General features: G+C 43.9%; 1 protein-coding gene across 1 annotated transcript; it reads right to left on the reverse strand.

Annotated features, from left to right (window-relative positions):
- Positions 1–912: 912 nt before the first annotated feature.
- Positions 913–7,378, reverse strand: LOC110531003 (uncharacterized; the record flags this gene model as incomplete). The annotated part of the gene is made up of 9 exons (XM_090183153.1): positions 913–1,022; positions 1,102–1,193; positions 1,272–1,475; positions 1,560–1,737; positions 1,807–1,910; positions 1,992–2,110; positions 2,189–6,461; positions 6,540–6,658; positions 6,734–7,378. Coding segments are annotated over 9 exons (5,787 nt in total), but the record flags the coding sequence as incomplete, so codon positions are not given.
- Positions 7,379–27,931: the final 20,553 nt, after the last annotated feature.

The raw sequence follows: 27,931 nt of genomic DNA on the forward strand, positions 1-27,931 counted from the left end.
AAGTCAAGATTCACCTATTGCTCTTTGGATACAACCTTACTTGAAAATGCTTCGGATATTCAAAGAGGGGTGTGGTCAACCTCCTGAATTCTAGGGCGAAGGTAATTCGAATTGGGAAGTGAATACCAACTTCATGCAAGTAAGTCGGTCATTCACCTACAAAGTCAGGTGTGTAAATTACACATTTTTCTTCAGATGAAGTTGCCATTTGGTTCTTGATAACTGATTCCGTTATCTAGCTTATTTTCCCCAATGCACAATAATTTTCTACAAACAGTATGGGGTCGGGAGTCTTGGATGGTTAGGGGTGGCCTGGCCGATATGTCATGGTTTGGATCCCGAAGTCAGCTGGGTGGGGAAATGTGCCCTTGATCCTGATTGCGCCTGTGGGTCGCTCTGGATGGGAGCGTCTGTTGAATGACTAGAAAGTCATGTAAACGTTGAGCAGCTTCACTGCACTTTAAAATTCAGGTCCGTAGAGGTATGCCACATTTGAAGCTGGATACCAGTAACAACCTTAGCTCAGAAAGTTCAACACAGGCAGTTTCTCAGCACTACAGATCATGCCTCTTGTCCACGCCATAATCTCCTGTTACAGCTGCAATGGTTCTGAGGTCAGTTTAGACATTAATGTCTCCTGCCTAAAATGACATACTGGCCTTGCCCTCACATAAATGTCATCCAAGTCGAGCGCACATGAATCCAAACACTTTAAAATGTTTATTTTCAAAATAAATATAGTCAATTGACAAATCACTCCTGGAAACAATTCAGTACAGTAGCAACGTTACAAACCTGAGACATGTAGCTCATGACAAAGTTCTGTGAATAAAGAATGATCAGCTACACACATTCTTATTTGAATAATAAAAGCCCTGAATTTTACATTCCAAATAAATCCAGTCAGATGTGAACATTGTAACAGGTTTATTCTCCTCAAAAAGTTAAATAGGCAAGATTCTTGTAATATTACACTTGGACCATGATAGGGCCCAAGGTAGCTTCACCTTCCTTCTGCATATCTGAGGAGAGTAGAGAACAGTGATGGAATACGTTACATTTTAAACTGGTAATAAAGCTCTGGCTTTGATTGACACTTACCTAAATCACTGTCCAGATCTCTAGCCTTGCTCACAGCACAGCTGGAGTCACAGCAGCCACAAACCAGGTCATCCCCACCTGCAGCCTTCCAGCTACAGATAAACATGAAGGTTAGTTTATATAGCAGCATGTCATAAAGGTACTACACCCACAACCCAGCTTATACATACCCATCAGTGAAAGAGCAGGCCTTGTTCTCAGCATCAATGGGGGAAGAGGCTGCAGCTGCTTTCAGATGACATGTTATGTAGAGCTGTTGGGAATCATTCTGTGGTTGGAATCTGAAGGACTCCAGCTGAAACTGGATCTTGTCATCCTGGGATCTGGACAGGAACTGGGAGCTGGAGCCGGTCAACTTGGCATCAACCAGACACCTGAGGAGACCAAGGGTCAACGTTAGGCTTCAGGGGTTACATTGAAGGTAATATAAGAGGAGTCAAACTGACAACTAAACTCACCCATGGTCCTCAATGAAAGAATATCTAGGGACAGTGTGGACATCAGGCGCCAAGGTGGCGACACAGCGGTCCACAAAGACGCGGAGGGGAACGTGGTGGTACGGCATGACCGAGGCTTCCATGTTGATGATGTCACCAAGATAGTAATGGTTGGAGGGCCTCTCAAACTGCCAGTCAGCTGGAAAGACAAGTGGCATGTCAGTGTGGGTCTACACAAAGGAAGAGGCTTCCAGTCAGGTTTACCTACCAGTCATTAACCTCAGGGAGAAGTAGAGGAGTTCCTCTGCCACCATGTTGGAAATGTTGGGGATCCAGGTTGGCTTCAGGGCATTGCTGCTCACATCGTGATTCCTAGAAACAAACACGGACTATGGCATTACTTAAACCTCAGAATATATGGGTTGTCAAAGTAAAGAATGCAACAATAGTTACCTCAAGTAGTGGCACGCAATATCAACCATAGCTGCACTGGTCTTCACTATAGAAGTGTTAGCAAAAGGTTTTGGCTCATAGACAAGCGTGAAGGTGTAGATCAGCACATCCTCAGTCATCTAGGAACAGGATCACAAGTGATGTAGCACAAGAATAAGGATTCACAGTCAGGACGTTAAACAGCAAATGTGACATACCGTCAGCTCACTGCCACAGCCATGCAGCTCTGATTCAAAGGTGATCACATGAACGTCAGCGTCCTCCTCAGTGGCAGCACAACCTCCTAGAGTGATACGCTCTGGCTGTATGAGCCGGCCAATCCCCAGCAGGTCCTGGTTCACCTGCACCCGGACCACACTCTCCCCACACTGAGCCGACACACTGTTGGCCGCCACCTGCTTCAGCCGCTCAGACACAGTATGCCTGTGCTCAGGCTTTGCAACTTCAGGATAGCGCCAAGTCAAAGGGTTCTCAGACGTCTGCTTGGACTGGGAGCTCTCAGGGTCTTCATCCTGGATAGGTTCCTGGCCCAAAGGCACACCAACAGGCTCCTGGCCCACAGACTCTCCTCTAGGTTGCTGGACCACAGATTCCTGGCCCACAGGCTGTTCTCCAAAAGGTTGCTGGCCCACAGGCTGCTCGCCAGGTTCATGGCACACAGGTTGCTGGCCCACAGGCTGTGCTCCAACAGGTTGCTGGCCCACAGGCTGTGCTCCAACAGGTTGCTGGCCCACAGGCTGTGCTCCAACACGCTCACTAGGTTCTTGGCCCAAAGGCTCGCTAGGTTCCTGAACCAAAGGCTCGCCAACAGGCTGCTCACTAGGCTCTTGGCCCACAGGCTCGCTAGGTTCCTGGCCCACGGGCTGCTGGTTAAGTTCCTGGCCCACAGGCTCGCTAAGTTCATTACCCAAAATCTCACTTGGTTCCTGGCCCACAGGCTCTTCAACATACTTACTAGGTTCTTGGCCCAAAGGCTCGTTAGATTCCTGACCCAAAGGCTTGCCAACAGGCTGCTCACTAGGTTCTTGGCCCAAAGGCTGCTCTCCAACAGGTTGCTGGCCCACAGGCTCACTAGGTACTTGGCCCACAGGCTCACTAGGTTCTTGGCCCACAACATCACTACGTTCTTGACCCACATGGTCATGGCCCACAGGCTGCTCTCCAACAGGATGCTGGCCCACAGGCTCTCCACCATGCTCACTAGACTCTTGGCCTAAAGGATCGCTAGGTTCCTGGCCCACAGGCTGTGCTCCAACACGCTCACTAGGTTCTTGGCCCAAAGGCTCGCTAGGTTCCTGAACCAAAGGCTCGCCAACAGGCTGCTCACTAGGCTCTTGGCCCACAGGCTCGCTAGGTTCCTGGCCCACAGGCTGCTGGTTAAGTTCCTGACCCACAGGCTCTTCAACATACTTACTAGGTTCTTGGCCCAAAGGCTCGACAACAGGCTGCTCACTAGGTTCTTGGCCCACAGGCTGCTCTCCAACATGCTCACTAGGTACTTGGCCAACAGGCTCACTAGGTTCTTGACCCACATCATCACTACGTTCTTGACCCACATGGTCATGGCCCACAGGCTGCTCTCCAACAGGATGCTGGCCCACAGGCTCACTAGGATCTTGGCCCACAGGCTCTCCACCATGCTCACTAGACTCTTGGCCTAAAGGATCGCTAGGTTCCTGGCCCACAGGCTGCTCTCCAACAGGTTGCTGGACCACAGGCTCACGTGGTTCATGGCCCACAAGCTCTCCAACATGCTCACTTGGTTCTTGGCCCAAAGGCTGGCCCATAGGCTGCTCTCCAACAAGTTCCTGGCTCAAAGGCTGCTCTCCAGGTTCATGGCCCACAGGCTCTTGGGCCACAGACTGGCTAGGTTCCTGACCCACAGGCTGCTCGCTAGGTTCCTGGCCCACAGGCTCTCTAAGTTCATTAACCAAAATCTTACTTGGTTCCTGGGCCACAGGCTGCTCTCCAACACGCTTACTATGTTCTTGGCCCAAAGGCTCGACAACAGGCTGCTCACTAGGTTCTTGGCCCACAGGCTGCTCACTAGGTTCTTGACCCACATCACCACTACGTTCTTGACCCACATGGTCATGGCCCACAGGCTGCTCTCCAACAGGATGCTGGCCCACAGGCTCTCCACCGTGCTCACTAGACTCTTGGCCTAAAGGATCGCTAGGTTCCTGGCCCACAGGCTGCTCTCCAACAGGTTGCTGGCCCACAGGCTGCGCTCCAATAGGTTGCTGGATCACAGGCTCACGTGGTTCCTGGCCCACAAGCTCTCCAACATGCTCACTTGGTTCTTGGCCCAAAGGCTGGCCCATAGGCTGCTCTCCAACAAGTTCCTGGCTCAAAGGCTGCTCTCCAGGTTCATGGCCCACAGGCTCTTGGGCCACAGACTGGCTAGGTTCCTGACCCACAGGCTGCTCGCTAGGATCCTGGCCCACAGGCTCGCTAAGTTCATTACCCAAAATCTTACTTGGTTCCTGGCCCACAGGCTGCTCTCCAACATGCTCACTAGGTTCTTGGCCCAAAGGCCCGCCAACAGGCTGCTGCCTATGTTCCTGGCCCACAGGCTGCTCTCCCACAGGCTCACTAAGTTCCTGACCCACAGGACCATGGCCCACAGGGTGCTCTCCAACAGGATGCTGGCCCACAAGCTCATTAGGATCTTGGACCACAGGCTCTCCAACATGCTCACTAGGTTCTTGGCCCAAAGGCTCGCCAACAGGTTGCTGGCTAAGTTCCTGGCCCACAGGCTGCTCGCCAACAGGTTGCTGGCCCACAGGCTGCTTGATAGGTTCCTGGCCCACAGGCTCACTAAGTTCATTACCCAAAATCTCACTAGGTTCTTGGCCCAAAGACTCGCTAGGTTCCTGGCCCACAGGCTCGCCAACAGGCGGCTCACTAGGTTCTTGGCCCACAGGCTCACCAACAGGCTGCTCACCAGGTTCCTGACCCATAGGCTTGCCAGGATCCTGACCCACAGGCTCGCCAACAGGCTGCTCACTAGGTTCTTGGCCCACAGGCTCACCAACAGGCTGCTCACTAGGTTCTTGACCCAAAGGCTCGCCAACAGGCTGCTGGCTAAGTTCCTGAACCACAGGCTGCTCTCCAACAGGTTGCTGGCCCACAGGCTCACTACGTTCTTGGCCCACAGGGTCATGGCCAACAGGCTCTCCAACATGCTCACTAGGTTCTTGACCCAAAGGCTCGCCAACAGGCTGCTGGCTAAGTTCCTGGCCCACAGGCTCACCAGGTTCCTGACCCATAGGCTTGCCAGGATCCTGACCCACAGGCTCGCCAACAGGCTGCTCACTAGGTTCTTGGCCCACAGGCTCACCAACAGGCTGCTCACTAGGTTCTTGACCCAAAGGCTCGCCAACAGGCTGCTGGCTAAGTTCCTGAACCACAGGCTGCTCTCCAACAGGTTTCTGGCCCACAGGCTCACTACGTTCTTGGCCCACAGGCTCACTACGTTCTTGGCCCACAGGGTCATGGCCAACAGGCTCTCCAACATGCTCACTAGGTTCTTGACCCAAAGGCTCGCCAACAGGCTGCTGGCTAAGTTCCTGGCCCACAGGCTGCTCGCCAACAGGTTGCTGGCCCAAAGGCTCACTACGTTCTTGACCCACAGGCTCATGGCCCACAGGTTGCTCTCCAGGTTCATGGCCCACAGGCTCTTGGATCACATGCTGCTCTCCAACAGGTTCCTGGCCCACAGGCTCTCCAACATGCTCACTAGGTTCTTGGCCCAAAGGCTCGCTTGGTTCCTGACCCAAAGGTACGCCAACAGACTGATGGCTAGGTTCCTGGCCCACGGGCTGCTCTCCAACAGGTTGCTGGCCCACAGGCTCGTTAGGTTCCTGGCCCACAGGCTCACTAGGTTCTTTGCCCACAGGCTTCCTAGGTTCTTGTTCCACAGGCTGCGCGCCAGGTTTCTGGCCCACAGGCTCACTAGGTTCTTGGCCCAAAGGCTGGCTAGGTTCCTGACCCAAAGGCTCGCCAACAAGCTGCTCACTAGGTTCTTTGCCCACAGGCTCGCTAGGTTCCTGGCCCACAGGCTCTCCAACATGCTCACTAGGTTCTTGGCCCAAACGCTTACCAACAGGCTGCTGGCTCAGTTCCTGGCCCACAGGCTGCTCTCCAACAGGTTGCTGGCCCACAGGCTCACTAGGTTCTTGGCCCACAGGCTCATTAGGTTCTTGGCCCACAGGCTCATTAGGTTCTTGGCCCACAGGCTGCTCTCCAACAGGATGCTGGCCCACAGGCTCACTAGAATCTTGTCCGACAGGCTCTCCAACATGCTCACTAGGATCTTGGCCCAAAGGATGGCCCACAGGCTGCTCTCCAGGTTCATGGCCCACAGGCTCTACCACAGGCTTTATAACAACCTGGCTAGGTTCTTGGCCCACAGGCTTGCTAGGTTCTACAGCATACTTCAGGGAATTGCTGCTCACTTCATTATTCCTAGAAACACAGAAAATACCATTACTCAAACTTCAGAATTATAGATGTTGTCAAAGTGAAGAATGCAACAATAGTTACCTCAAGTAGTGGCACTCAATATCAACCATAGCTTTACTTGTGTTCAATATAGAAGTGTTAGCAAGAGGTTTTGGCTCATAGACAAGAGTGAAGGTGTAGATCAGCACATCCTCAGTCATCTAGGAACAGATCACAAATCATGTATCAGATAATGATATCATCCTTCAGGAAGTTAAACAACAAATGTGACATACCGTCAGCTCACTGCCACAGCCATGCAGCGCTGATTCAAAGGTGAGCCCAAGAGCTTCAGCATCCTCCTCAATGGCAGCACAGCCTCCTAGAGTGATAAGCGCTGGCTGGATGAGCCGGCCAATCCCCAGAAGTTCCTGTTTCACCTCCACACGGACCACACTTTGCCCACACCAAGCCACAACACCGTTGGCTGCCACCTGCTTTAGCCGCTCAAACACTGTAGATTTGCGCTCATGCTTCTCAATCGTAGGATAGAGCCAAGTCAGAGGGTTCTCAAATGTCTGCTTGGACTGGAAGCTCTCAGGGTCTTCAGCCTGGCTAGTTTCCTGCCCCACAGGCTCGACAATGGGCTCACTAGGTTCTTGTCCCACAGGGTCCTTTCCCGCAGGGTCTTCTTGCACTGGTTTCTGAGTGTCAAACTGGGTTAAAACGCCATCGTCATGCAGAAACCCCAATCTCGGATTAAACCATCTGGAGATCCAAGCATCATTAACACAAACAAACGCCACGATCAACAGCAGCACTGCAGACACTGCAGACACTTGCCTGAACCCCACCACTCCAAATAGACATAAGTTATTCTCGTCAATTCTTCCACAAAGTCTGTCAGACCATTTTATAGCCACATTGTCTGACAAAGGCCCTACCCCATTTAGAAATCAGCTTGATTATTGTCCAGACCTGATTAATTAAACAGGTGCTGAAGAATGTGAAGTTGATTGTCATTTGGTTGCCTTTGTGCAGACAAAATCACATACACCTGGAGCTTTATTGAGGATGGCTCAACTTTAGAGAGTGTTCATAGAAATGTAATATGTAAGACAGACATGCTTTTCTATAGTGGATGTTACTCCCAGAGCCTGTTGAGCTAACCTTGGTAGAGAAAATTAAGGATTGGTCAGACGTCAGTGATATTGGGAAACTGATACACAATTGTTATGGTTGAAGTTTTTATGCATTTTTACCGCTTTTCACAGATGGATCCAAGGACCCAGAAAGTGGGCGCACAGCTAGCAGGTGTTTATGTTCCTGAACTTGATGTGCCGATATGTAGAAGACTAACAGATGAACTGTCAGTATAATCATTTGAACTGTTGGCGATAGTAGTTTCCCTCCAGTGGGTGGAGGACATACAACCTGTCAGAAGTATAGTACGCTCAGATTCCCTGTCTGTATTGAATTGTTTATCATCTGGCTAATCTAATAGGAGTGACCTACTATTGGAGGTATTCATGTTTTTATGGAGAATTGAGAGACAGTGAGTGATGAATGAATGAATGAATAAATTAAATTGTAATTCATGTCAAACCGCCAATTGGCAACACCTCGCATATGGGATATATTGATACAAACATTACAATAATTCACTATGGTAATTAAATTATCATTCTTCTTCCGGTGTTCTTTGCATTGTGCATCACAAAAAGATTGAAAAAAAAAGTCAGGTCAAAATGAATACATAATAGTAAATACGGTTATCCAAACAATAATTGCATTGCTAGAGCAGTAAAACAAAATGCATACATACACACTGTATATATACACATACATACATAACATATATAGATAAATAAATATAGAAGAAACAGAAGTCATTTGAACTCAGTCCGGCACAAAGAGAACATTCATATGGGAGACAAGCCTATACACAATCTATATACATACATGCCATTTACCACTCAGAAGCTAAATCTTTTTTACACTTTAATTGCAGGTAGTCTTTTTCTTTTGTTCCAGGCTTTATAAAAGATAAAGGGCAAGTAGTGAGGTTCTACTGGATCCCAGCCTATTCGCTTGTGGAAGGGAATGAAATTGTGGACCAGTTAGCTCGAAGAGATTTAAAACAAGATAACATTTAAATTAATGTTCCACGGGGTGAGATGAGGCCAACGTAAGATCAGAGACATTTTGATAGATGTGTGGCATGGGAATCTGATGCCAAGGGCCGGCATTTATGTGCTCTCCAAAGAAAGGTTGGTAGACCAATATTCAATGGTCAGATTAGGAAGGAAGAGGTGATGTAACAGTAGTGTCCCGTCCTCTCAGGTCGTTGGCGTGGGGTAGGATCAGATAGGGTTCAAGTAGTGGATTAAGGTGATGGGTTTTATTGAGTATAGGGTTAGTTGGTAACGTAATAAAAAAATAAGTATCTGCTTGTCACCATCAATTGTCTGAATTAATCTGATGAATCAAGAAATCTGTCATTTGGATGGTTTTGCCAAGGAAGTCTTAGTCACACAATTTTACATCTAGCTAAGGTGTTTGGTGCAGTATTTCTCAAGTACAAAAAGTTGCCTGAAAACCAGTAGTGCACTACAGACAGATTCTAGTCAGCTGCTGCAGTGCAGGACTGATTTCTGAGAACATGTCTACAACTTCATCAGCAAGCTGTCAAACTATCAGAAATAAAGAACAAACTACACACAGTTTACCACTGCCCAAAACCACTATCTAGCTAAGTTCCATCCCTGTGTTTGTCAATGAAGCTTGCTAACAGAGAGCAGGCACATTGATCAAATGTAAAAAATAATCATAATAATTGTATGTGTGACACAAGTCTTACTTACGGGTCAATTTCCAGCAATGCAGAGCTAAAGTTAACATGAAAAATGTAAATAGTGACACAAGGAATACATACACAGTGAACAACAAATAAAAATAATGAATAAAAATAACATGGCTACCTGCAGGGAGTACCAGTACCGAGTCGATGTGCAGGGGTACAAGGTAATTGAGGTAGCTATGTGCTGTACATAGAGCTAAAGTAACTAGGCAACAGTATAAATAATAGACAGTAGCAGCAGTGTGTGTGTGTGTGTGGCGTCAGTATGCATGTGTGTGCATGTTATGTGTGTGTGGGCATGTTTGTGTGTGTGGGTGTGTTGGGGTGTTAGTGAAAGTATGTGTGAGTGTGTGGGTAGAGTCCAGTATGTGTGCACAGAGTCAGTGCAAGTGGGTTAGTGCAATAAAGGGTCAATGCAGGTAGTCTGTGTAGCCATTTCATTAGCTATTTAGCAGTCTTGTTTATGGCTTGGAGGTAGAAGCTGTTCAGGGTCCTGTTGATTCCAGACTTGGTGTATTGTTACCACTTGCCATGCGGTAGCAGAGAAAACAGTCTGTGGCTGGAGTCTTTGACAATTTTTTGGCCTTTGACACTGCCTAGTATAGAGGTTCTGGATGGCAGGGAGCTCGGCCCCAGTGATGTACTCGGCCATTTGCACTACCCTTTGTCGCGCCTTGCAGTCTGATGCCAAGCAGTTGCCATACCAAGCAGTGATGCAGCCAGTCCAGATGCTCTCGATGGTGCAGCTGTTGAACTTTTTGAGGATTTGAGGGCCCATGCCAAATCTTTTCAGCCTCCTGAGTGGGAAGAGGCAATGTCTTGCCCTCTTCACAACTGCGTTGGTGTGTTTTGACCATGATAGATCCTTAGTGATGTAGACACAGAGGAACTTGAAGCTCTAGACCCACTCCACTACAGCCCCGTCGATGTGAATGGGGGCATGCTCGGCCTTCTGTTTATTGTAGTCCACAATCCATTCCATTATTTTACTGACTTTAAGGGAGAGTTGTTGTCCTGGCACCCCACTGCAAGGTCTCTGACCTCCTCCCTATAGACTGTCTCATCGTCGTTAGTGATCAGGCCTACCACTATCGTGACGTCGGCAAATTTAATGATGGTGTTGGAGTCATGAGCGGCCACGCAGTCGTGGGTGAACAGGGAGTGCAGGAGGGGACTAGGCACACACCCTTGAGGGGCCCCGTGGCTGAGGGTCGGAAGTCTAGTATCCAGTTGCAGAGGGAGGTGTTCAGTCCCAGGGCATGCAGGCCACGTTAGCTAAGTCACTGGCTAGTGGCAAAGTGTTTCAGTGCCATTTTGTGCTACAACTTTCTCACTATCTATTACCAGAGATACTCTATATAATGACGAGATGGTCTTGTCTCCGCCCTAACAATGGGGATCGTTGCCCACAAATTCGGAATCGGGAGCTGTCAATTCCTCTTTTTGGATTAGTGGATACATACCCTTATTTGAACTTGCTTTGAATATTCAATGTGGGGTGTTGAATATTGGATGAGCGGTGTTGTCGTCAACCACCGAATTCTAAGGTGAAGGTATTTCAAATTCATTGAGAAAAGAAGTGAGAACCAACTCCAACTTCTTGGAAAGGTAAGTCAGTCGTTCATTTAGCGGTCATGCAATGTCAGCTACATAAAAGTTGTAATTTTTCACTTATCAATATTTTTTTATTCAGATGAATAAGCTATTGGTAGCTTGGTAGCTGACTGTCAGAGAGTTGTCGAGGAACACTAACATTAGTGTTAGCTAGCTATCTAGTTTATTACTTTCCTCAATACAGTTAGTTCCTACTAACAATCTGCGTGTGAGTCTTAGATGGTGGCCTGACGGTTGGGCTGCTGGCCGAAATATCGCTCGTTTGGGTTCCCGAGTCGGCTGGCTGGGGGATCTGTCGATGTGCCCTTGGGCAAGGAGCTTGACCCTGATTGCACCTGTGTGTCGCTCTGGATGGGAACGTCTGCTAAATTATTGGAATGTAATGGAATTGTTGAGCGGCTTCACTACAGATGGATTGTATGTTTTAAAATTCAGGTCCGTACAGCTATCCCGAGGGAGTTTGCCATAATTTCCACCAGCTACCAGTAATAACCTTAGCTCAGAAAGTTTTCATCCATCAGTTGATGACACTGTCTGTTGTTTACAGACCTCATGAATATGCATATACTTTGTCGTACATTTTTACACTAGAATCAATGTTTCTGACTAATATTGATGCAACACTGTCTGTTTTCAGCCAGAGAAGTTGGTTTTCTAGTTCAGCTGCCCTTTAAAGCTAGAATCCGCAATTGAAAACCAAACCATGGATTACAATTTATCCTGGCCCATAGAATACTTACAGGGTGAGGAACCATGTTACAATAAGTAGAAAAATCATGAACTACCCCTTTAAGTAAGTAAACCTTGGACAAGCAAGTCTTCACATGAGGCAACTTGAACAAGTTCATCCCCTGGACATGATGTTAGTTTGTCTTAATTATGAGTGCCAAGTAGAGGCATCAGGTCTTATTATATATCATTTTTAGTCTTTGGTTCGATTTGACTGGGGATCGATACCCCAACCTTCCAATCTCAGGGCAGACACTTTAACCAGAAGGCCAATCAGTTGGGTGGTTGTTGTATGGCTCAGTTGGTAAGAGTATGGCCCACACCAGGGTTGTGGGTTTGATTTCCTGGGCCACCCCTACAAAAAAAAATGGATGCATGCATGACTGTAAGTTGCTTTGGCTAAAGGCCTCTGCTAAATGGCATATATTATTATATATTATTTATAATTGGTTAACATCTCTTCAAAAATGACAAATTGTTATGGCCGAAGGGACATTCTGTGATAGACAATACCTTTCGTATTTTCATGAGTGTTTATGTCCATAGCTGGCCACTATCTGCTTACACTACTTTCAAGGTAAGGCAACATGGTTTCTTTCTGTGTTTCAGAGAAGACCTAAGGATTCATAAAAATGCATATATTATTTAAATAAAATGTTGTTTTAATTTCTAGTTCATCATTACAATAATTTTAATGATCTGAGTTCATCTCTTCAGTTTGTGTTGGAAAGAGAAGGGTTAATACTGAAGAGAAAAACATATCCAATCAGGATTTGCTTTGTTGGTTTCTTGGTAGAAACATCTAGCTAGCTCAGTCAGCCATTAGCTAGGTACCCAGAATCAAATCAAATCAAATCAAATTTTATTTGTCACATACACATGGTTAGCAGATGTTAATGCGAGTGTAGCGAAATGCTTGTGCTTCTAGTTCCGACAATGCAGTAATAACAAGTAATCTAACTAACAATTCCAAAACGACTGTCTTGTACACAGTGTAAGGGGATAAAGAATATGTACATAAGGATATATGAATGAGTGATGGTACAGAGCAGCATAGGCAAGATACAGTAGATGGTATCGAGTACAGTATATACATATGAGATGAGTATGTAAACAAAGTGGCATAGTTAAAGTGGCTAGTGATACATGTATGACATAAGAATACAGTCGATGACATAGAGTACAGTATATACGTATGCATATGAGATGAATAATGTAGGGTAAGTAACATTATATAAGGTAGCATTGTTTAAAGTGGCTAGTGATATATTGGACACTGTATTAGAGCAGAATTTTGGAGTGACAGTGGAATGAACCAATCACATTTTGATTTGCAATGGGTGGGGCTCTCTGTTTTCACACGGGGTGACGGTGGGGTTTAAGATAGTTTTCTTTTGTACTACTTTACAGTAAAACAGTAACTCTCTTAGTTTCCCTTGGAAACTCACATCTCAGCTCTTTTACACTGAGGGTTTGATTGAGTAGCCGTGTTAACTATAGTTCTGTTGCACGACTTTACAGTACAGACAGTATGTATCCTGGTTGTAAGTAACTATCCTGGTTTTTCTTAGAACCTACTTTTCAGCTATATTACACTGTGGTATTGCACAGTGTGTAGCAGGGTTTACCATAGTTTTATATTGCACTACTTCACCGTACAGACAGTAACTGTACTAGTTTCCATTGGAAACTCACATTACAGCTTTATTGTACTGTGTGAAAACCAGCAGTGTGCTGCTGGGTTGATGCTCAACACTTTTTCTGTTACACTACTTTACAGTACATACAGTAACTATCCTAGCTAGTTTCCCTTGGAAACTCACAACTCAGCTCTATTACACTGAGGGTTTTACTGTATTCCTGGGTTTGCTATAGTTCTGTTACACTACTTTACAGTACAGACAGTAAATATCCTAGTTTTCCCTAGAAACTCACATAACAGCTAGATTACACTGCTGGTCTTACGTAGAGTGTAGCGGGGGATGACAGATTTTTCTGTTACACTGCAGGATATACACTACCATTTCCAGTATGGCATTTCGCCTTGAGAAATGCAAGGTGTCGCAACCCACATGAAGGGTGGCACTCGGCAGTTATCCTGAGGTGCTTGCCACCGCCAAAGGCCAAACTGTGAGAGGTAATTGGAGTCCCCATGGTTACCGAATACAGTGATGGAAGGCTATGAAAGCCAATTCCGATGCCGGCCACTGCTATAGTTCTAGGGCATCTAATGTCTCAGGGTCTTCTGGTGTTGAAGCCCTAATGAGTTCAGATGAAAGGAGTACCAAGCTTCATCCTAACCCCTCATTCTGGCCAAGGGCTCTGTCTGCCAGACATGTTAACCAGCCGTTATAGTTGTCCACACATGCCCTTCTCGCTGTTGTGGGTGAACTAGAGGGTTCTCCCAGTGTGTTGTGCCCGGCTAGGGCAATAGACATTTACTTTTCACAGACACAGGCAATAAGAAAGCTTTATGAGTTTTTGTTTACTATGGTGAGAGAGTTCTGGGCCTATCCGACCAGACTCTCACATTGCATGGTGGACACGGTTACTACAGCATTTTGGCTGGCCCGCTGGCCTTTGCCTTTCGCTGTGATGGCACATTCTACTGGAGGAGTAACTGCTTTACCTGGAAGATTAGATAGTCTTCCCCATCCAGGGAATAGGCCACAACAGACACAAGGAGTTTCTTGAGCCATATTCGAGTTCTGGGAGATGAGGAGTCACCGGACCCTATCGAATTGGCTATCCCGCTTCTTCCTGTGAGCCTGATCAGAGTCCAACATAGAGAACTGGTGTGCTCTGACGCCTCTTCATTGGGGTTAGGGTGCCGTGGTTAGAGGCATGGTGGCCAGCGGCCGCTGGAGCCCCCAATGGAGTGGTCAGGGTGGTTCGCCTAGCTTTCCAACAGTTCCAACCCTACCTGGCAGGACAACATTTCCTGGTCCAATGGCCCCGGAGCTCTTGCCGTGGGCCCAGACAAGCTTGGCATCACTGCGAGCAGCACATATCCCCGGGGCCCTGAATAATGCAGCGAAAATGCTCCTGAGAGACGGCCCGCTGTAGGGGGACAAGAGTCTACACCCTCAGGTGGTGCAACATCTTTGGGACAGTTTCGGGAAAGCACAGGTGGACATGTTTGCATCTCAGGAGAACACTCATTGCCCCAGCTTGTTCTCGATGTTGGACCATACAGACGCTCTGGGTCTGGATACCCTGGCTCACGATTGACTGGAAACTATGCTTTATGTGTTCCCACAATTTCCCCTAGTATACATAGTTAGTAAATCAATGATTAAGACAATTGGTGTATGGATGATTCATAGTGAAGACTGGGTTCGTGCAGATAACCAACAATTAGAAGACTAATTGATCAGATATTAAAATATCTGAAGAGTTATATTAGGAAAATTATAACTTTAATCTGAAGTGCCCCGACTTCCTAGTTAATTACATTTACATGAATAGTTTAATCACGTAATAATAATTACAAAGAATTGATTTGATAAAATAACAGTCTTCACTTTAATGATGTCAAAAACACGACAGTAGCCTTTGTTTTGTCCCATTTCAGAAGTAAATGAACTTGACTAGCTTTCACCAGTTGATGTACCATTAGAGAGGGAGCTGGCCAAAAGTTGGCTAACATTAGCTATTATTTGTTTGCCTCAATCACGCTAGACCTGAATCAAACATTGAAATTATTGGCTAAACAAACGATTGAAGATTGATATTCTGATGTTTTTTCAGTGTGTGAGGGACAATTTGATGTTTGTGTTTAAAACCAATGCTACTTTTCTAATAACCAATTAGATGGGTTCATGCAGGTGACTGACTGATCGTGTATGGAGGAATCCTCACTATCACTGATAAGCAACTTGGCAGTATGCCCAGAACATTGCTATGGGAACCGAGGTTTCTCAGTTTCAAGGTCTCAACTTGGAGAGAGGAAGCCTCGTGAGGCTTTTGGTCAGTCACATGCAGGAGCTAAAGTTAATGATGAATAATGAATCATGTGAATCATGCAAATACTGTATTTCTGCATAAGCAGTATATAAGAAAACTGAAGCGACCGCCCCGGAGGAGCTTTTTCTGATCGACCTGTACTGTGTGCTGAATTTGTTGTACCCTCTCCAGCTTGCTGATAATAAAGAGTGATTCATTTAATATATAATATTGACTTCAGTTGTCCCTGGTGTTGAATTTACAAAATGTGAGTGCAATGTGAGTTTTATTATTCAGTATGGCAATGTAACATTATTGGTCGTTTCCCTTTCGAATTCCCTACTTTTCACACTGACACAGTAATAAACAGCTCTAACAGTAGAGGTTTGCTTTCTTCATCCAGCTCCTGCCCTCACCAGCTGTCTTTCTACTTGGCCTCCCACTTGCTTGCACAAGAACTGGTCCCAAACCCAACCGTAGTCCCACAATGTTATTTTAGGCGTATTTGACACAACACTATAGGTAATATAAAATGGGCAAAAATAACTTAAGAAATAGTTTAAGTTAACAGAGATTCTCACATGGCCCTTATTTTGTATTACTGGGCCATAACATCCAATATGATAGGTGTAGTTTGAAGAGAGCAGAGTTGGACAGACTTGCACATTCGCTTGAGCTATTTTCATAGCATACTTTTAGGAGTGGGAAGATTTTCAGACAGAAATATGGGTGATAAATATTTAGGCCTATTTCTAGGAAATGTAGTAAACTATAGCCTAATCATAGCCCTGTATAGGAATAACTTTTCCTTGGAAAGAAAACTGCCCCATGCTTCTCTGCCCATGCATAGGCTATAGCCTGCTCTATTTAATTGAGACAACATGCGCACCTGATCTCGCAGGTATAGCTACTGAACTGGAAGCAGCAAGAAAGATGACAGCAACACTTGCTACGTTTTGCGTAGCCCTATAGGATATAGCCTACCTTTTATGAGGACGATTTGCAGGCAGAGACAAATAAATGGGTAATCAATACATATTGAAAATGAAAAGGCGCATCGCTCGCTCACCATAGTAGACTAACCTACAGATATTGTTGAAGGCCCAGTCAGGTTCATATCATCTCAGACATAAATTACTGCAGTTTAAGGCCATCCATAAAACATACTATATGCCAGTGAAACTGAATTACATGCACTCTGAAATGTCATTCCTCTGCTGGAGGTGTAAAACACAAAAGGGGACATGTTTGCATATGTAATGGTCTTGTGATGTTATGAGTATGTTTTTTTTATTTTAGCATTTTATTTCCCTGTTTTTGTTTGATTGGAAATGTTGATACTGGAGACTGTTATCTGAAGAAACTGTGTAGCCAAGCATTTAGAGTGGCTAAGAAATGCATTGCCATTAATTGGAAGGTTGGTTATCTTTCCACAGTGTCAAGTTATGTATCACTGGATTTGATTTATTACAAGATTAAGGGTATACTGGGCAACTTCCATAAGATCTGGATGCCTTATATGGAACATAGTACGACTAAAGGAGTCTGTATTGAAAACATGCCCACGTCAAGGGAGATACCTTTTTAAACAATACCAAGCTGCTGGGCTGCTTAGTCCTGGCTCCTGGGGGTCTGCCACCCTGTGGGTTGTCACTCTGGACTTGACCTAACACACCCAAAACAAATAAAGAATGTTTCACTAAGATCCTAAAGCTTTGTGGGGTGTGTTGGGTTCGGAGGCTGCAGGGTGTTGGACCCCTAGGGACAGGACGGGGCGACCCAGCCATATTGCCAGTAAAAAAAGTGCTCTACGGTATTATCAGTCCTATGAGATGTTTCTGTTTGTTCATGTATATTTCAGGTGTATGTGGGTTGTTTTGTTTCGAATTTTGTTTCCAAATCAAGGTGTCACCTCGGAAAGAAATTGAGTTGGGAGAGAGTTGAGTTATTGACTAGACTTCTGGGGGTCGGGTGTGCAGGCGGCTCGGGCTGGCTGATCGGTCTGGCTGAAATTTGATATAGAGGATGTCTTAATAAAGACAATCAAAAGTGTGTATTTTTTCAACAGTTGTTCATTTGGGCTCCCGAGTGGCGCAGAGGTCTAAGGCACTGCATCTCATTGCAAGAGGCATCACTACAGTCCCTCGTTTGAATCCAGGCTGTGTCACATCCGGCTGTGATTGGGAGTCCCACAGGGAGGCGCAGAATTGGCCCAGCGTCGTCCGGTTTTGGCCGGAGTGGGCCGTCATTGTAAATAAGAACGTGTTCTTAACTGACTTGCCTAGTTAAATAAAGGTTAAAGGTTTTGGTTAAAGGTGCAACACAAGATGTATTATTAAATTACCTTTGACCTCGTTCAGTATTATTAATCACTTAAACATATTTAATAATGATCTCTTACCTAGTTTGATGAATGTGGGCATTTTTGCTTACTTTTTGTTCTAAATATAGACAGCATATTGGATTGTGTTAAATTTCAGGAAATGCGCTTTAGATGCCCAAAAAAGTTCTGGGGGAGAACACCTAGACCCCCCTGCCAGGTTATGCATTTTTTTCCCCCTCAACAATCTGAGATGAGTTAAAAATGGTCATTATCTAACTTCTATCTAATTTTGATATCCTCTTCCTTAAAATGTTTCAGATTGATGACCAATGCATTTAATGTCCCACTTCAATATAAAAGGGACAGAGGAGCAAACATGCCTTTGCTACCACTTTTCATAGATTCTGACTGCTAAAGATATTTTACTGTGCGTTACTGTTCTCTCGTGTCCTGCATGCCCACATTATGCAAATCATTCATTTCTTTTCTTCTCTTTTTACAGTAAGTGTCATGAAAGCCAGAAAACTCGGGAGGTTGGTGTGTCTTTCAGGCCCTCTGGAAAGTTCTAAAATATGCCCCTGACTGCCGTGATGGAGAAGGACGCAAAGTATGTACATGAGCAAGTTTCTCTTTTTTAAAAGCAACAACTGCCACAAAAAGAACGTCCTAGTTCTCTTAAAATTCTCAAATTGATCAAGTTGTAATGTGCTGATTCTATTCACTGCAGATCTGACCCATCACATGACTCTTCAAGAGGGCCACTAGGCTCCAGATCACCTTCTGTGTTCAGAGCTCCTTGATGAGGATCTACCCCATCACACCACTCTGATTAATCCTTAATCAAATAAAACAATGGGCCTTTATATACTCTGTCCCAGTCTTTCTATGCATCTAATGTCTGAGTGAATTATGAAACAATTACTGTATGTAGATGTGTGAAACATTGTGATGTAGATTTGTTTTTGCCATTACTTGATCTATTTTAAATGTAAGAATATGTTGCAGATTATCTTTAATTGGTCACTGTGGAAACACATAGAAATGTAACTAACAATGTTTTTAATATCCAACTTTATCCTCTGTAATACTTTTTACAGTACACTCTTAGAAAAAAAAATTGCTATCAAGAACCTAAAAGGGTTCCTTGGCTGTCCCAATAGGAGAACCCTTTGAAGAACCCTTTTTGGTTTCAGGTAGAACCCCTTGTGGTCCTATGTAGGACCCTTTCCACAGAGGGTTCTATGTGAAACCTAAAAGGGTTCTACATGGAACCAAAAAGGCTTCTCCAATGGGGACAGCCGAAGAAACATTTTGGAAGCTTTACTCAGGTGGTCATTACGAGGTCTTAACTATGACCAGTAGGGTACATAATATAGTGGTCAGAATTATGACCGGCTGGTGAGATAGAGGTCACAATTATATGCTCCACACATTACATACTTGTTGATCCTGCCCCAAACTTGACCCTAGAATTTCACTCCCATTCCTGTCAGAGTAGGGCCGACTCTTTTCTCTGTATATATCAACGATGCCGCTGTTGCTGCGGGTGATTCCCTGATCCACCTCTACGCAGACGACACCATTCTGTATACATCTGGCCCTTCTTTGGACACTGTGCTAACTAACCTCCAAACTAGTTTCAATGCCATACAACACTCCTTCCGTGGCCTTCAACTGCTCTTAAATGAAATCCATCTTAAATGGACTCGTTTTGAAAGTTGGATCATCTTTTCCTTTAAGGCTTGAAGTGTTCTTACACCATGATTTTGAACATTGAAAGTATCTGAGAAACGTCCATGGCAGGCATTGTCACCTTAGCTTGCTACATAACTTCTGTGTGATAGGAAGCACGAGCACCACCAATCAGCCTGCACCACTCCGCCCACACCCGTCGTTACTATGACAACTAGCGTAGCCATGTCAGCAAATTACTGCTGTCTGAACACACACAAATCTGATTTGTTCACTTGTAACTTTCTATTTGTACAATCAGTATCGCAAAATGGATTTCAAAAACAAAACTGATTTGAGCACTAAGGCCTGCAGTGTGAACAAGGCATTATGGTGCTTTCAAGACAACTGGGAACTCTGGAAAAATATGGAAGAGGTGAAGCTAGATGGATAACTGGGAGAAGGGGGTAGCTGCATCCCAATATGGCGGCCGGGGTGAGGGCAGGTGGGTGTGTCAAAAGGAGAGTAGTTTGCGTGTGGAAAGGAGTGGGTGTGACAAAAGCACTCAGCTATGGGTTAGATGGTTTTGATTGACTGCTTTTGAAGACTGATGCAACTACTGTGAGAGGATGAGTCTGATTTGAAATGTCATTGTTAGTTTTAGTGTATATGCAATGATTTAGTGTATATGCAATTATTATTGATTTTAATTACTTACAGTTCATATGAGGAAATCATTCAATTGAAATAAATTCATTAAGCCCTAATCAATGGATTTCAAATTACTGGGAATCTGTTGGTCTCAGATACTTTAATAAAAAATGGGCCTTGGTATCTCATCACGGTATTTTTGAGCATTCAAATCTCCAATAAAATTCAATTGTGTTCGTTGTCCGTCGCTTATGACTGCCCATTCTAATACCCCACTGCCACCATGGGGCACTCTGTTCATAACGTTGACATCAGCAAACCGCTTGCCCACACAATATCAGAAACGTGGTCTGTGGTTGTGAGGCCGGTTGGACGAACTGACAAATTCTTTCAAATAGTAGAGAAATTAACATTAAATTATTTGGCAACAGCTCTGGTAAACATTCCGGCACGCTCCCTCAAAACTTGAGACATTCGTGTCAGTGTTTTGTGACAGAACTGCTCAATTTTAGAGTGGCCTTTTATTGTCCCCAGCACAAGGTGCACCTGTGTAATGATCATGCTTCTTGATATGCCACACCTGTTAGGTGGATGGATTATCATGGCAAAGGAGAAATGCTCACTAACAGGGATGGAAACAAATCTGTGCACAACATTTTTGAGAAATTAGCTTTTTGTGCATCTGGAGCATTTCTGGGATCTTTTATTTCAGCTCATGAAACATGGGACCAACACTTTACATGTTCCGTTTATATTGTATGTCATTTTAAGAAACATTGCCTTGTCTTGCTCTTCCGTTACCAAATGTTGTTTATAATGTGATTAGCCAGACGACTAGATACCCTATTCCCCTCACTTATTAAACCAAACAGAATTTATTAAACTACTCGGATAATGACATTACTGTTTGTTATCGACCACTTAAATGAGCATGACTCCTTCTACATCAAATTTAAATCAAATGTATTTATAAAACACTTTTTACATCAGCAGATGTCAAAGTGCTTTATACAGAAACCCAGCCTTAAATCCCAAACAGCAAGCAATGCAGATATAGAAGCACGTTGGCTAGGAAAAACTCCCTAGAAAGGCAGAGGTACAAGGCTCGGAGGGGTGGCCAGTCCTCTTCTGGCCGTGCCGGATGGAGATTATAACAGAACATGGCCAAGATGTTCAAATGTTCATAGATGACCAGCAAAGTCAAATAATAATCACAGTGGTTGTAGAGGGTGCAACAGGTCAGCACCTCATGAGGAAATGTCAGTTGACTATACATAGCCAAGCATTCAGAGGTCGAGACAGCAGGTGCAGTAGAGTTGAAAACAGCAGGTCCGGAACAAGGTAGCATGTCCGGTGAACAGGTCAGGGTTCCAAGGGAGGGGGGGGTCAGAGGACAAGGCCAACCAGACAGGATATAACCACACCTACTTTTCCAAAGCACTGCCCCAACAGACCACTAACTTACTACCCTGAGACAAGACTGAGTACCGGACAGGAAGATCCCGCCAGTGACTCAACCCACTCGAGTAGAGTATAGTGCAAAAAAGCTTGGCATGACGTGACACACCCCTCCTAGGGACAGCACAGAAGAGCACCTAGTAAGCCAGTGACTCAGCCCCTGTAATAGGGTCAGAGAATCCCAGTGGAGAGAGGGAAGCTGGCCAGGCAGAGACAGCTTCGCACCCCTGGCGCAGACTATACTCAATCATAGGACCTCCTGAAGAGGTGAATCTTCAGTAAAGACTTAAAGGTCGAGACCGAGTCTGCGTCTCTCACATGGATTGGCAGACCATTCCATAAAGATTTAGCTCTACAGGAAAAAGCCCTGCCTCCGGCTGTTTGCTTAGAAATTCTAGGGACAATAAAGAGGCCTGCGTCTTGTAAAGAGGCCTGCGTACGTGTAGGTTTGTACAGCAGGACCAAATAGGAAAGATAGGTAGGGTCAAGTCCATGTAATGCTTTTGTCACGTATGTGAGGAGAGACGGACCAAGGCGCAGCGGATGTTGAATTCCGCATATTTATTATGAAGTGAAACTTAGCCAAAACAAAGCAAATAAACTATGTGGTGCACAAAACACAATAATATCCCACAAACACAGGTGGGAACAATAACTACTTAAATATGATCCCCAATTAGAGACAAAGATTACCAGCTGCCTCTAATTGGGAATCATACACATCACCAACATAGAAATAAACTAGAACCCCACATAGAAATAATAAACTAGAAAACCCCCCAGTCACACCCTGACCTACTAAACCATAGAGAAACAAAGGCAATCTATGGTCAGGGCGTGACAGCTTTGTAGGTTAGCAGTAAACCTTAAATCAGCCCTAGCTTTAACAGGAAGCCAGTGTAGAGAGTCTAGCACTGCAGTAATATGATCAGATTTTTTGGTTATATACGGTTGTCCTTAGATGCTGAGAAGGTGTTCGACAGAGTTAAATGGAAGTTCCTATTCCCTGTTTTGCCAAAATGGGTGCTAATTTCAGAAAATGGGTCCAAGTGATTTATACTAGTCCCAGGGCTATGTTCTCTAGTAATGGTTCAAAGCAAACGTCAAATGCATTCCATGGAGGGCCGAGTGTCTGCAGGTTTTTCCGCTACTCCCTTGTACTTGGATGAATTAAAAAGTCACTAATTAGTAAAAAAAATTAAAATCCACTCACATGGTTGTCTAGGGCTTAATTGAAAGGAAGAAAAACCTGCAGACACTAGGCCCTCCGTGAGTAAAGGGACCCGGCAAGCCTGCCCTCTGTCTACCCTTCTCTTGTTGATGGTCGTAGAACCGCTGGCAGAATCCAGACGTTCTAACGAGATTATCAGAAGTCCCACTAGTGCAGAACAAGAACTTAAGATATGCAGAGGATCTTTCATTATGTTGTAAACCCAGTGAAATCCATTGCACATATGTTGATAACATATCCCAATTTGGTAAATTCTTTGTATACAAAGCAAATCAAATGCTTGTTTGCTAGATAGCCCGCTAACAGAGGAGCTGATCTGTCTGTCCATTCTCTTGGAAACCAAATGGATTCAAATGTGGGAAAAACTTATCCCAACTCTAAATAAATAAAAAATCTGTTAAAAGAAAAGTGCACTCCCATCGTTAGCAAAATTAAAAAACACCTGTTGGTCCACACTCCCATCGTTAGCAAAATTAAAAAACACCTGTTGGTCCACACTCCCAGAAACTATTTCTTATGTTGCCCTGTTATTTACCTTCAATTTTTTGTTGAGTCGTTGAAAAAAATAAGAATCAACAAAGGTTAATATGGCGTAACAAAAACAACTGAATTAAGTACTCTTGTAACGATGTGCACTGAGAGTCAGGGAGTGAGTATTTAAATGGGGGAAAAAAAAGAAAAAAAAAACACATTACACAAACTAAGACACATCGACAACGCACAGATATGATACAGAAACAATAAGGCCTGGGGAAGGAACCAAAGGGAGTGACATATATAGGGAAGGTAATCAGGGAATTGATGGAGTCCAGGTGAGTGATGACGCGCAGGTGCCCGTAACGATGGTGACAGGTGTGCGCCATCATGAGCAGCCTGGTGACCTAAAGGCCGGAGAGAGAGCACCCTTGACAACTTTACTCTGGTCAAACCTAAATGTATGGGTGGTCTGGGTCTGCCCAAACTCGCAATTTGTTGTTCTAGACTTTGGACAGACCGGAATCCCTATAGGTTCCGAATGAAGCACAATTCGAGTCATCCTTTACCTCTGAAGAATCCTTTGTTTGTGAGTCAGTTTCAACACATTTGTGATGACAGGAAGACCTTCAATACAGTATGTACAACAAATGAATGGCATAGGCAGACTGCAGAAAGCAATTGGGTATTTCAAACAGGCATTCTTTACTTCCTCCTATCGCTTTTAACCCTGACTTGCCAATGTGTTCTCAAAGGTCGACTTCTATAAGTGGCTCTCGCTGGGTCTTATGAGGTTCGTTGACTTGTTCCATAGTGGATTGAATGCAATTAAGTAAATTATCGAAATCTGGACTGAATACGACATCCCTGTTACCTAAACAAATCTATCTTTATGTTTATTGAAGGAAAGCTGAGATTTCAGTTATAAGAAGTTGAAGAATTAATTAACCACATCTATATTTATCAAATGAATAATTGCTAACATCTATCCTGAACAAGAATATAAATGCAACATGTAAAGCACAAAAAGCATATTTCTCACAAATGTTTACATCCCTGTTAGTGCGCATTTCTCCTCTGTCAAGATAGTCCATCCACCTGGCAGGTGTGGCATATCAAGAAGCTGATTAAGAAGCATGATCATTACACAGGTGCACCTTGTGCTGGGCCTGGCTCCCAAGTAGGTGGGCATGGCTCCTAAGTGGGTGGGCCTATGCCATCCCAGGCCCACCAATGGCTGCGCCCCTGTCCAGTCATGTTAAATCCATAGATTAGGGCCTAATTTATTTATTCTAATGGACTGATTTCCTTATATGAACTTTAACTCAGTAAAATCATTGAAATTGTTGCGTTTATATCTTTGTCCAGTATAATAATTGCATGATCCGCCTTCATCCCTTTTCAAAGGTTGTGGGAAAACGATTTAGGTACAGAATTTGATAAGGAGGTATGGCTGAAGATCTGGCATTACCTACTTACTAGTCCAAATATTAAGAAGACTAAACTACAAATTCATAAATACCCCTGTTAAATTGAACTGTATGTTCCCGGACACTTCACCAAATTGCCCGAAATGTAGGACCGAGAAAGGAACTTTTTTGCACCTATTCTGGCACTGCAATAAGCTAATGAAATGCATAATTACGGATATGAATATCATTCTCTTCATGGTGATGTGTCCTGAATAGGTCCACAAAGGTAGAAATATGCACTATCCTTCTTTTGGATATGAATATCATTCTCTTCATGGTGATGTGTCCTGAATAGGTCCACAAAGGTAGAAATATGCACTATCCTTCTTTTGGATATGAATATCATTCTCTTCATGGTGATGTGTCCTGAATAGGTCCACAAAGGTAGAAATATGCACTATCCTTCTTTTGGATATGAAGATCATTCTCTTCATGGTGATGTGTCCTGAATAGGTCCACAAAGGTAGAAATATGCACTATCCTTCTTTTGGATATGAAGATCATTCTCTTCATGGTGATGTGTCCTGAATAGGTCCACAAAGGTAGAAATATGCACTATCCTTCTTTTGGATATGAATATCATTCTCTTCATGGTGATGTGTCCTGAATAGGTCCACAAAGGTAGAAATATGCACTATCCTTCTTTTGGATATGAAGATCATTCTCTTCATGGTGATGTGTCCTGAATAGGTCCACAAAGGTAGAAATATGCACTATCCTTCTTTTGGATATGAATATCATTCTCTTCATGGTGATGTGTCCTGAATAGGTCCACAAAGGTAGAAATATGCACTATCCTTCTTTTGGATATGAAGATCATTCTCTTCATGGTGATGTGTCCTGAATAGGTCCACAAAGGTAGAAATATGCACTATCCTTCTTTTGGATATGAATATCATTCTCTTCATGGTGATGTGTCCTGAATAGGTCCACAAAGGTAGAAATATGCACTATCCTTCTTTTGGATATGAAGATCATTCTCTTCATGGTGATGTGTCCTGAATAGGTCCACAAAGGTAGAAATATGCACTATCCTTCTTTTGGATAAGAAGATCATTCTCTTCATGGTGATGTGTCCTGAATAGGTCCACAAAGGTAGAAATATGCACTATCCTTCTTTTGGATATGAAGATCATTCTCTTCATGGTGATGTGTCCTGAATAGGTCCACAAAGGTAGAAATATGCACTATCCTTCTTTTGGATATGAAGATCATTCTCTTCATGGTGATGTGTCCTGAATAGGTCCACAAAGGTAGAAATATGCACTATCCTTCTTTTGGATATGAATATCATTCTCTTCATGGTGATGTGTCCTGAATAGGTCCACAAAGGTAGAAATATGCACTATCCTTCTTTTGGATATGAAGATCATTCTCTTCATGGTGATGTGTCCTGAATAGGTCCACAAAGGTAGAAATATGCACTATCCTTCTTTTGGATATGAATATCATTCTCTTCATGGTGATGTGTCCTGAATAGGTCCACAAAGGTAGAAATATGCACTATCCTTCTTTTGGATATGAAGATCATTCTCTTCATGGTGATGTGTCCTGAATAGGTCCACAAAGGTAGAAATATGCACTATCCTTCTTTTGGATATGAATATCATTCTCTTCATGGTGATGTGTCCTGAATAGGTCCACAAAGGTAGAAATATGCACTATCCTTCTTTTGGATATGAAGATCATTCTCTTCATGGTGATGTGTCCTGAATAGGTCCACAAAGGTAGAAATATGCACTATCCTTCTTTTGGATAAGAAGATCATTCTCTTCATGGTGATGTGTCCTGAATAGGTCCACAAAGGTAGAAATATGCACTATCCTTCTTTTGGATATGAAGATCATTCTCTTCATGGTGATGTGTCCTGAATAGGTCCACAAAGGTAGAAATATGCACTATCCTTCTTTTGGATATGAATATCATTCTCTTCATGGTGATGTGTCCTGAATAGGTCCACAAAGGTAGAAATATGCACTATCCTTCTTTTGGATATGAAGATCATTCTCTTCATGGTGATGTGTCCTGAATAGGTCCACAAAGGTAGAAATATGCACTATCCTTCTTTTGGATATGAATATCATTCTCTTCATGGTGATGTGTCCTGAATAGGTCCACAAAGGTAGAAATATGCACTATCCTTCTTTTGGATATGAAGATCATTCTCTTCATGGTGATGTGTCCTGAATAGGTCCACAAAGGTAGAAATATGCACTATCCTTCTTTTGGATATGAATATCATTCTCTTCATGGTGATGTGTCCTGAATAGGTCCACAAAGGTAGAAATATGCACTATCCTTCTTTTGGATATGAATATCATTCTCTTCATGGTGATGTGTCCTGAATAGGTCCACAAAGGTAGAAATATGCACTATCCTTCTTTTGGATATGAAGATCATTCTCTTCATGGTGATGTGTCCTGAATAGGTCCACAAAGGTAGAAATATGCACTATCCTTCTTTTGGATATGAAGATCATTCTCTTCATGGTGATGTATCCTGAATAGGTCCACAAAGGTAGAAATATGCACTATCCTTCTTTTGGATATGAATATCATTCTCTTCATGGTGATGTGTCCTGAATAGGTCCACAAAGGTAGAAATATGCACTATCCTTCTTTTGGATATGAATATCATTCTCTTCATGGTGATGTGTCCTGAATAGGTACACAAAGGTAGAAATATGCACTATCCTTCTTTTGGATATGAAGATCATTCTCTTCATGGTGATGTGTCCTGAATAGGTCCACAAAGGTAGAAATATGCACTATCCTTCTTTTGGATATGAAGATCATTCTCTTCATGGTGATGTATCCTGAATAGGTCCACAAAGGTAGAAATATGCACTATCCTTCTTTTGGATATGAATATCATTCTCTTCATGGTGATGTGTCCTGAATAGGTCCACAAAGGTAGAAATATGCACTATCCTTCTTTTGGATATGAATATCATTCTCTTCATGGTGATGTGTCCTGAATAGGTCCACAAAGGTAGAAATATGCACTATCCTTCTTTTGGATATGAATATCATTCTCTTCATGGTGATGTGTCCTGAATAGGTCCAC

The sequence above is a fragment of the Oncorhynchus mykiss genome, chromosome 8 (genome assembly GCF_057628025.1).
Source record: "Oncorhynchus mykiss isolate SJ-2025 chromosome 8, ASM5762802v1, whole genome shotgun sequence".
Taxonomy (NCBI): domain Eukaryota; kingdom Metazoa; phylum Chordata; class Actinopteri; order Salmoniformes; family Salmonidae; genus Oncorhynchus; species Oncorhynchus mykiss.